Raw genomic sequence first — 12,108 nt, forward strand, 5'->3', positions numbered from 1 at the left:
TATGTCTTTGAACTTCAGTTGAAATCATGTGTATATGTATTAATGTTATTGCTGCTGAAATTACAGCTCAGCGCACATTTTCAAAACAAGGATTTTAATTTGAACCAGTTTACTTTTTGGTGTTGACAAATAAATCTATGAACAAAACATTGAATAAGCACGGCTGAATTAAATAGCTGTCTTTAATTAGGATGACAGGGAATTTTTTTTCTTGAAGTTGAATTGACTACTGAAATTCTCAGTATGCCACCTAGTGGAGTGAACCTAATTTCTAACAGGATCCACAAGCAGAAGATATGGGTGACTTGATTCTGAGTAAATATGCTAAGATTCTATTACAAGACTTAAAGTCTTTTGCTGAAGTTGCCCAACTTGATTCAACAAGTACCTTTTCAAAAAGTGTCTTTTCACCATACTATTATGCCATCTATTTTTATTACAAGATTGTGAGATCTTTCATTTTATTTTGATGTCTCTTCTGCCCATTCATTGGTGCTTGGATCCCATTCTTCAATATTTGTTTTATTTAGTCAAAAGAAATTATACACATGATTGTCAGTGTAGGCTGGTGCCTCTTTCCTTCAGTGATCTCTTTCTGCCCTCCCTCATTACAGATGCCTATTATATGAATATAACTGTATCATTTTGAAGCCAGGAATAAATGCCACAATTTCAGGTTGCTTATCCATTATCTGAAATATTTGGAACCAGAAATGTTTGTGGTTTCAGTTTTTCCAGATATTGGAATACAAGTTGGTCCCCAAACTACATACATTAACTCCTGAAAGAGTTATCATGGGGAAAAGTTGTCTCCAGTAAAGTATTATCACTAGTTCTTGATTCCACAACAAGCCAAAGTTTTCAAATTCCAATTAACACTGGGAGAGAAAGTGAGGTACAAAAATCAAATAATCATTTTTTGTGTAAGAGAATGGTATATTTTTAAAATCTCCATCTTTTTTCTTTCAGGTTTACTTGTGGATATAACTGGAGATTACAAATACATGTATTTTGTCTGTGGTGTAATTGTCATTGTTGCGAGCATTTGGCTGTTTATTGGGAACGCGATCAATTACAGACTTTTGGCAAAGGAGAAAAAAGTAGTAGAAGAAAGGCAGAGAGCACTAAAGAATGCCGATGCGAAGGAAGTAGAACCTTTGACCTACAAAGAGAGTGAAGAATCAGTCAGCAGATCAAGCAAAATGCAAGACAATCCTTCAGAAAGAGAAACCAATATGTAGCACAAAACCTGTTGTACAAATACTCATATTTATAACTTCCATTAGAAGTATTTCTTCAAGTACAGGCCAGGTTTTATAGTAATTATAGTCAGTCACAATACTGAATGGGAATAGAAGTTTCCAAAAAGTAAAATCTAGACCACAATCCTGCTTATTCTGTACAGAAAGAGAAAGGTGCTGATCAATTCTCCATACTCTCCTGTCCCTCCATACCATGCTTCCCCTGCACTAGTAGCAATGTTGTTCTGCCAAGTAGGTATTACAATATGGTCAGGTGGAATTATTCTCCACCTTGCCCTTGCTCCAAATGAATTTGTGTATTATGATCCAACTTAGGATGGGTTATATGAACTGCTGCGTCATTGCAATATCCCAAATAGAAATGCTGCCATAGATGTTTAGGATCAGGGTATAACTGTTGAACAACAAATTTAAAGCAACCAGTCACCTCTGCCTCCCATGCATACAAGCAGGGATGTGAAAATAGCCTCAGCTTCCTTTTCACTAGGTGTTCCAAATTTTCTTCATCCTTCTTGTCCTATCTTGTTCAAGATCCATGTAAGGTCATATGATTTCTTTTTCTCCCCATATGCAGATTTGTATCTGTATTGGTATCCACTATTCCTAATATATACATTTTAACATATTTTTTTCTTAATCTTTTCATGTATTTCTCCATTTGCTAAAATGATTCCTGTTTATGAATATTCTCAAATGTATATATTTTTTTGAATATTTGCTCTCACATAATTTGAACAAGTAAGGCAAGGCAGAGGAAATGGAGGATTGTAGTTTTCTCCTGATAATGGGAAATCATGGATTGAATATACTGTATTCATTAAAAAGAAAACACAAATCATGCAAATGTCTTTTCTAGACCTATTTGCATCAAGGGTTCAGAGGAAGCATGGTTTGTAAGAGAAACGAGCTGTTTCTCTAACTGCTCTTCATGCATGGATGGAGCAGGATTGTGGCATTATATTATGTTTTATTTTGGTGTCAAGAGCATTAGAACTCCTGCTAAAAATGGTGCAAGTGGGTCTGTTCAAATACAGACCCTAATTAGGTAGAGCTTTGATTATGGTCTTCCAGGAACAAGGATTTTTTTGCTCCAAATGAATTTCCAGTGCAACATTCATGTGCTTATCTAGAAAAAGGAAGACAACAGTCTTAATCCTCAAGAGAGATTTTAGCGAATGCCTATTTGGACACTTAGAAGGAAAGAATTTCAGATCATGAAGATGAAACTTTTAAGAATGGAGTAAATGTTCACCTCTACCTGAGTAAAGAAAACGCACAAAAATGAATCACTGTTGTATAGTGCATTTTCAGTAGATCAAAACGGTCTATTATTTCTGATAAAAACTATGTGAATTATAGACACACACACAACCAGATGTGGGAAATTGTCAATGTTTTTACTAAATGCAATGCATATTATCATTACAGTGAATAAAAAGGTTATTTCCTTCTACTGTAATAGATTAGGAATTGTATTTAATGACCTGATCCTAAGACTTGCATTTTGACTTAGGATGGGTTGTATGAACTGCTGCATCATTGCAATATCCCAAATAGAAATTCTGACACAGATGTTTAGGATCAGGGTATAACTTTTGAACAACATGTTGCCTTGTCATCATCACTTTACTTCACACATGTTTGAAATTTGTAGCATTCATGGTTCTTAAAAAAACACCACTGCCACATTGCTATCTATTCTCAAGTAGCTGTTGTGAGGGCTTGCTATGCACATTGACTTCCCCTAATGAAACTGCAGTGAACGCAACATCAGTCCATTACTTTTGTAGACCATATGTGTTCAAGAATTCATAGGCTGTCAGGGACCAGATAAAATAAATTTGATGGCTACATCCAGCACATGGATCACAAACTGGCTATACATCATATGATCTTTATGATCAGAGTCCGAAACTGCAAATACAGTGCAAGCTCTTTCTTCCTCTGCAGGTAGAACCAATTATGTGAAGGCCAAAGAAATATTCTCATTGGTGTCATCCAGTTGTGGACCAATTTAATCTGGAACAGTGGTGCGATCCAGAAAGAAGTCTAATGCAGAGGTTCAGGGCCTGTCAATCTGGAAGTATAAAGCAAACCAAAGGTGCTCCTATTGGTCATGTAAAGCAGATCTTTCCAAAACCTTGAAGAAAGCAGGTCAGCAGCACAGGGTCATAGGGAAATGTTGCTGTTGGTTGATTTTTTGAAAAGAAAAATATTTCTGAAGTCAATTTTCCAGGCTTTTGTTCATTGACAGACCCTTCTATTAACAGGATAAATAAATAGATCACTTCAATCATTTAACTTGGATATCACTGTCAGCCTGGCAATGTGAGGGTAAGATTACAGAGCAACCATGAAGGGGATCTTAAGTACATCATTTGAACTAGATTTTCATGTCTCTTCTTTAATGTCATATACATCTCTCACTTTTAATTATACTGAGGATAATGGCTGGCATCCTATTGATGACATGTACAGGCATAGGTTCCCCTAGATAAGTGATTGGATAGAGCAAAGGATATTTCTCTGATTTCCTTACCTTGATCTTTGATCCTCTATTTACTACCAGGGTTTGTTTAAGCTCTTCTGGTGCCTAAGGTAAACAACCAAATGGACTCCTATCATCACTACAATTCCAGGTGAATCATATACAAAGCCGTCCAAGTTCATAACCAAGGCAGGCAATCCTACCTTCATCTTTCTCATCTCTGACAGTAAAAACAAAGAAATAGATAGCATTTTGCTATCTCTTCAGGATAGCTGCCTTGATGTATCCACCTTATCCTGCTTATTGATGGGGACAGTGCACCACTGAGAGGCTGTCTTTCTTCTGCAGAAATCACACTAAACATTCTTCAGTGTGAGAACAACGGTGAACTTTCAGTTAGTCATCTCGTTTAATCTGCTATAGACTTCATTGCTTCGATGAACTTAAGGAAACAGATCGACTAGGAGCACCTTAGAGAATTAGCATAGTTGCCTTCATGGTTTTCCTCAAGAGTCAGTCTTTATTTGTGCACAATAGCTAGGATCCTAAAATCACTCCATATGCAACCCCCTCAGATTTTTCCTTTTTGCCACAGTATTTCTTCAGTGTTGTAGAGGTAAGCTACTGGTCCATTGAAAAAGTGGTTTGTCACTTTTGCAATGGACACAGCTGTGGTGAAACCACCAAACTGATCTTTTGTTTTACAGCATCCCACACTAGCAAACAAAATTCTTCCTTTTTCATATCTTCTGCTTGTGGATCCCAGCTCATATGTATTATTTTGCTGGAATATGTAAATAATGAAGATGCGAACATGAATGTACATGAACAAAACGGAACAAATCTTCAGCGCAAAAGAATAAATTTCCGCAGTTCTTTGCAAGCCTTCCTTTACCAGAATGTAATCTTCATTATTCATATCTTCTGGGAATGTTTTTTTATTGTGTTTGATAAATAAAATTGATTTTTAATAGATGAAAAAATACTTCAACAAATGATTTGTTTTCTGCAGCAGAATACTTGACTTTTTTACTTTCTTCCACTCATACATTAATAAAGAATTCATTAAAAGAGAAAATTGCAATATTTTGCAATTGCTGTACTACTCTGCTGTATTATTCTGCCACAGTCTTGTCTGAAATATTGCTGCATATTTTAACTACTGTCAGAATATAAGGAATCACCTTTTTAAAAAAACAAAAACAAAAAAGAATGTATTTGTTGTAATGATTATTTCCGAACAAACTGTACTTTGAATTATAGTTGTTTTATTTTTAACTGCGTTTGCATCTAGAATATTAAACAGACACCAAACTTAAGCTTCCTATAGTAAAAAAAAAAAGCTCTTGTGTGGCTTGCAAGTTTATGGTCATGTATAATGTTTGAGATGTGAGAGTGTGAGGGGACATAGCTTGGTGGACTATAACAAAGATTTTTAAGCATGCAAACCAGATCTACAAATCATCGATGGTTCCAATCCTATATCTAGAGTGGCTTAGAATTCAGGCCCACTGAATAAATATAAATCACATTGTACTGCAAGAGAGATATCACGGTTCTTCCTCACTGTATTCATATACTCTCAAGTCCTGAAATAATGAGATTAGAATAAGGGCTCTGTTATATTTTTATGTGTTGGAGGGAAAAGATCTGAACTGGGGAGCCTGCTGTGCTCATGAAACATTTTTCATGACTTCCAACTTTGACTATATTTGTATGAGAACTGTAAGGCTATAAAAGCCATGATATCATACCCATGTTGTCAGCAAGAATGTAGAAGATGGATTCCATCAAACCAGAACCTTTTTTAGTCACATTAATTCAATGCTTTGCAATGCTTTTGCTGAAATGGATGGGATTTAAACTATTCACCGGGCTGTTTATTCACAATAATGAGGTATATTGAAGTTGCCCACATTCTTTCTTTGTTATGTTTTTTTTAAAAAAAATCTATCTATTATTTTATAGTGTCTTCCAATGTAGTTGTATAATAATGACAAATTCAATTCTCATCAAGCACAGAGAACAGGCCAAATTTCATCATCCTTTGTAGATTTTCTGTAAGTAGATATAAGACAAAGAGGGGGAAAGGCATAATATAGTTTTAAAAATTATATTGAAAAGTTCCTCACGTAACCAAACTGGTTTCCCCAGTCAGGTCTAATGATGAGTAGTGAGATAATGAATATTGTATTGTCACACATTTAGCGGGTGTTTTGAGGAAACGGTTATAATCCAAAATAAGTCTATCTTTTAGAGAAGACCATTAGGTAAGATGTTCTCAGAGTAGCCGAAATTCTAATCGCTATTGGATATGCATATTTATTTTCTTACCCCTCATTGTCTATATGATATCTCAAAGAGAGAGAATCTATATTACTTCTAAAAAGCAGGTATCTGAAGGAAGTTACTACTCTTCCTCCTCATCTGTACATTCTGCTTGCTTAGTGAGGGAGACAAGACCAAGAAGCAACATAGGAATAGAGGATACATATTTCTGAGCCCATAGCCCTGAACAGATACCCATGAAACCAATTCCTGGAATTGGTTAGTTAGTTTGAAGACAGTATTTGCATTTTATTCTCCTTACTCTTACCTTACTTCCTATCTGTTCTGCCTCTTTCTCTCAAACCAGCCCACCCCCCTTCTTAATTGTTTCTCAGCATATTGTCTGAAATGTTTCATTTAGCCACCATGTCCTTAGTTTTCTCTAATCTTCTGATCTTTTTTCCAGTCCACAGTTTGCCACATGAAGAGAGATTTGTCCCTAAGGCCATTGTGAGCTTTTAGTCCAAGTCAAACCAATAATTTTCTTCTCAAAAACATGTCTTCAGACATCCTGTCAGCTTTGCTCCTTGAGCACTTAGGATTCATGTGAACATTCCGTGCCATCACACCAACTCAACTCAACCAAATGATGTCAGAAGCTTCACTGCTAGAAGCACTACACAGGAAAGACAAATGATGTTAAAGTTTCAAAAAAAATGTTCTATTTGTGCTGCATAATTAAAAAAAGAATAAATGAAACTGTGATGCTCACAGTTAAATTTGCTTGCAAGGGGAATCTATTATTGTAGGAATCTTTTCATTACATCTCCAGGCAGAATGCTGTTGAATAGTTCCAACTAAAGTAAGCCCACTGGATCACTTGTTGGCTTCAACACGATAATATTCAGGGAATGATTTTTGAGTTCATCTCAACTGATTTATGTGTCTACGATATTATTCCTTTCCTCTTTTTTGAGGGGGTGGGTATTCAATGCTACAAATCATAGCATCATAGAATCATAGTTGGAAGAGACCTCATGGGGCATACAGTCCAACCCCCTGCCAAGATGCAGGAATATTGCATTCAAAGCACCCCCCACAGATGGCCATCTAGCCTCTGTTTAAAAACCTCCAAAGAAGGAGCTTCCACCACACTCCGTGGCTGAACGGCTCTCACAGTCAGGAAGTTCTTCCTCATGTTCAGATGGAATCTCCTTTTTTGTAGTTTGAAGCCACTGTTCCATGTCCTAGTCTCCAGGGAAGCAGAAAACAAGCTTGCTCCCTCCTCCCCGTAACTACCTCTCACATATTTATACATTGCTATCATATCTCCTCTCAGCCTTTTCTTCTTCAGGCCACACATGCCCAGCTCCTTAAGCTGCTCCTCATAGGGCTTGTTCTCCAGACCCTTGATCATTTTAGTCGCCTTCCTCTGGACACATTCGAGCTTGTCAATATCTCTCTTCAATTGTGGTGCCCAGAATTGGATACAATATTCCAGGTGTGGTCTAACCAAGGTGGAATAGAGAGGTAGTATTACTTCCGTAGATCTAGACACTATGCTCCTATTGATACAGGCCAAAATCCCATTGGCTTTTTTTTACCGCCACATCACATTGTTGGCTCATGTTTAACTTATTGTCCATGAGGACTCCAAGATCTTTTCACACATACTGCTCTCGAGCCAGGCGTTGTCCCCCATTCTGTATCTTTGCATTTCATTTTTTCTGCCTAAGTGGAGTATCTTGCATTTGTCCCTGTTGAACTTCATTTTGTTAGTTTTGGCCCATCTCTCTAAACTGTCAAGATCGTTTTAAATTCTGCTCCTGTCCTCTGGAGTATTGGCTATCCCTCCCAATTTGGTGTCGTCTGCAAACTTGATGATCCTGCCTTCTAACCCTTCATCTAAGTCATTAATAAAGATGTTGAACAGGACCGGGCCCAGGACAGAACCCTGCTTGTGGCACTCTGCTCCTCACTTCTTTCCAGGATGAAGAGGAAGCATTGGTGAGTACCCTCTGGGTTCGTCCATTTAACCAATTACAGATCCACCTAACCGTAGTTTTGCCTATCCCACATTGGACTAGTTTGTTTGCCAGAAGGTCATGAGGGACCTTGTCGAAGGTCTTACTGAAATCCAGGTACACTACATCCATGGCATTCCCCGCATCTACCCAGCTTGTAACTCTATCAAAAAAAGAGATCAGATTAGTCTGGCATGACTTGTTTTTGATAAATCCATGTTGACTATTAGCGATGACCGCATTTGTTTCTAAGTGTTTGCAGACCACTTCCTTAACAATCTTTTCCAGAATCTTGCCTGGTATCGACGTGAAGCTGACTGGGCGATAATTGTTTGGGTCATCCTTTTTTTCCCTTCTTGAAGATTGGGACCACATTGGTCCTCTTCCAATCTACTGGAACTTCTCCCGTTCTCCAAGAACTCTTAAAGATGATTGCCAATGGTTCTGAAATGACTTCTGCTAGTTCCTTCAATACTCTTGGGTGTAGTTGATCTGGCCCTGGGGACTTGAACTCATTTAGAATGGCCAGGTATTCCAATTTGGGGTTGGATATCCTCTAATCCCTCATCCACTCCATCTTGTTGAGGTTGAAGATGACTTTCTTTTTGTGAGAAGACTGAGGCAAAGAAGGCATTAAGTAGTTCTGCCTTTTCCCTATCCCCTGTCAGCATTACCCCATCTTCTCCTCGAAGAGGCCCTATCGCCTCCTTGTTCTTCCTTTTTCTACTGACATAAGAAAAAAAGCCCTTTTTATTGTTCTTTGTGTCCCTGGCAAGCCGGAACTCATTTTGTACTTTAACCTTACGGATCTTTTCCCTACAGGAGTTGGCTATTTGTTTGAATTCTTCTTTGGTGATTTCTCCCTTTTTCCACTTCTTGTGCATGTCTCTTTTGTGTCTTAGCACAGTCTGTTGGAAACTAGGAAATCAATCCACTGTACCTCTTTTGGGGTTGACTTATATTGTCACAGGTTTCTGCAAGCATAGCACAAAGATCTTTTATGGTGATGAGTTAATCTAGTTCAGTGGATCTTAACGTTTGGTCCTGCAGATGTTTTGGACTTCATTTCTCATAATTCCTGAGAATTGTGCATACTGGTTGGGACTTCCAGCAGTTGAAATCTAAAACATCAGGAATACCAAATATTGAAAACCACTGACCTTGTCACAAGTTGTTTTTTTCTGGAAAATATTTCCAGATATTTTTCTTTTCCTTGCTCTCTCTGAAACAAAAGCCCTTGTTTTTTTGTTTTCTGAATATTCTCCGTCATATATTGTGACATCCCTCATTCACCCCATTCAATATCCTGGGCTATAGTTTGGCCTGCAGATTGTGAATGAGACAGCATTTTCCACAAGAAGTCAACTGTCCTACTCCCACTGCCAATGCTAAGACTCACCCTTCCCTCTTGGGAAAAAATAAAATGGAATCCCACCAACACCAACACCACCACCACCACCACTGCTTGGTTTAATTTTTGTGGGCTGTAATCTACAGTCACCTCTATCAAGAGAGACCTTTTGAAAAACCAATGTTTTCTCATAACAGACATGAGTCCTCATTGCCGCTGCATATTGCTACAAATATCCTTTATGGCAGCACAAAGAAGTGTTATAACAGAGTAAATCAGCAAGAATACCCTAACTGCAAAGTATTTTGCAATATTTGTACATGGGTGTAGGTAGAACAAATTTGATTAAGCATCTTCAGAAGGTTAGAAGACAAGGACAGGAGGCGGGGTTTAAACACTATTGTGAAGATCAACTCACTCTGAACTAAATTTATTTAATGGGGAAGAGAGCATGGCAGAGCAGGACAAAGTCTACACAAGATTATTGTAGATTTTTATGGCTATATGACCGTGTTCTAGAAGCATTATCTCCTGACATTTTGTCTGCATCTATGGCAGGCAACCTCGGAGGTTGTGAAGTCTGTTGGAAACTAGGAAAATTGGATTTATATCTGTGGAATGATAGTTTTTAGGTATGGCTTTGTTGAGGGGGAATCCTTTGTTGAGGGGTGATTGTTTCTTGTCTGGAGTTACTAACAAGCACTAACAAACCACACCTAAAAACTGTCAAGCCATCAAATGCTAATCAAGATGGCCAATAGAACCATTCACACCTAGCTCCAAGAGACAATAGTTCTTTCTCCCACCCTGCACTTTCCACAGATACATAAATCCAATTTTCCTAGTTTCCAACAGACCTCATAACCTCTGAGGATGCCTGCCATAGATGCAAGTGAAATGTCAGGAGAGAATGCTTCTAGAACATGGCCATATAGCCCAAAAAACCTACAACAACCCAGTAATTCCGGTGATGAAGGGCTTCAACAATACAAGGTCTTACACGTTTTCATAGTTATAAATTATTCCATGTAGGGCTCATTAGATTCATATTTTTTTGTCTCAGTATTTAAAAATAAACAAAATGAAAAGTCTTTCTTTTAGCTTTAATGTAATTTTGTAGATTCTGGTGGAGTTTTATTCATTTTCATTCATTTGTGAAGGCTTGGCGGGCTATGAGTTGAATTGATTATGTGACAACTGGTGTTCCATGAGTTTCAAATGAAATTTATCTGCATTTTGTGCCTCCATCTATTTTATGTTGTCATCTTTTTAAAACTTACATACGTATATTTGATGTGGATGAATTGTTGTCTCTCACTAGAGTATGGTCACAATCCAAAGACATGCTTTCAGTCTTTCACAAAGTTTCAATTATGCACCAGTATTTGCACCATTAAAAAAATAGACCTCAAGATTCAAAAGTATGGGTAACAGAAGCAAGGCTTTCCTGCATTGTGCCAAATTAATTCTTTTTATCTGAGGCATCGTTTGGACGCTCCAGTTAAAAATGTGGGAGCTCGGACATGTTGTGAGCTGTCAGAATGCACCCTGAGTTCCACAACTCTGCATTGTAACCCATGGAGTTAATCTAAATTAAAAGACATTATTAGTGATGCATCATTTCTTCCATGTTCTACTTTGTAAACATGCTCTTACCACTTATCGGCACTGACTTTCTAAGCAATATTAACCTCACTGGTAATCATATTTGTTAATAAAAGTTATAATACATTTCTTTCTCTCTTTTTAAATTGCAATACCAGTATATGCTTGTTTTTACTTTTGTTTTGGACTTGAACATATTGGATAGATAATGTTTGACAATCATTTCTTAGCTCGAGGTGCTACTCACATTCCAAAGAGTATCAAGTTGACAGCAAACTTCTCTCTTTATCGCCTCAGTAAACTGTTTAGACATGACAAACTTTTGCTGTTTATACTATGTATTATTAATATTGTATAAAGGCATACATAGTGACTGTATGATGTTGTATTTAAATACATATATTATTTATTTATTTTTCATACCCATTAATCAGTATTTAGGCCTCTATTAGCATCTAATTTCCATGTAAATTTATGGAAGTTTCAGAACAATATCCATGATAGGTTTAAGGAAGTCAAAACACAAAATAAAATTCCCAACATTTCTGAAATTATTGTAAGTTCTAATAATTCATTTGGAAGGTTTCTGTTTGGACTGTGATTCACTGTACTTATTTTTGGTAATTTTTGTTATACACTGCAAAGTATAGGGACCTCAAGTCATTGATAGAGCTTATGTTTTACACAATGCTAGAATCTTTTTACCTTTTGTTTGGTCTGGAATCCTCAAAATCCATTAGCCAGCACAGAGTTCTCATCCAAAATAGAAACTTTGCCAACATCTGCATTTCTAAACATTCATTCTACAAGTAAGATAATGATAGAGAAGAACTTGCTTCTTCCCCCTGATAATAGAGTTCTGGAATTTTCATTTTTCCCCATAAATATGACAGAAATAATTTGAAATTTCTTTTTTAAAAATGTACAGTTAAGTGAAACTGATATCCAGTACAATTCTAATATCAATGAGATTGATATACGCAGTTCCAGTTATACATGGTTTAATGCATTATTCATGTAAGGTCTCTTGCACATGCTACACTGACTTCTCAGTGCCTTTTATGCTTATCCCATTGAAAAGAATGATTCACTATTAAGCACATTTCACAT

General features: G+C 37.0%; 1 protein-coding gene across 4 annotated transcripts in view; it reads left to right on the plus strand.

Moving 5' to 3' along the window:
* Nucleotides 1–11,549, plus strand: part of SLC16A7 (solute carrier family 16 member 7) — a 137,260-nt gene extending 125,711 nt beyond the window's left edge. For all 4 annotated transcript variants that reach the window (XM_060777546.2, XM_060777548.2, XM_060777549.2 and 1 more), the window contains exon 5: nucleotides 970–11,549. In XM_060777546.2, coding sequence (XP_060633529.2) covers nucleotides 970–1,241 — 272 coding nt within the window. In that variant the 3' untranslated portion in view covers nucleotides 1,242–11,549. The remainder of the gene's footprint in view (nucleotides 1–969) is intronic.
* The last annotated feature ends 559 nt before the right edge of the window (nucleotides 11,550–12,108 follow it).

The sequence above is a fragment of the Anolis sagrei genome, chromosome 5 (assembly GCF_037176765.1).
Source record: "Anolis sagrei isolate rAnoSag1 chromosome 5, rAnoSag1.mat, whole genome shotgun sequence".
In the NCBI taxonomy this organism is placed as follows: Eukaryota; Metazoa; Chordata; class Lepidosauria; order Squamata; family Dactyloidae; genus Anolis; species Anolis sagrei.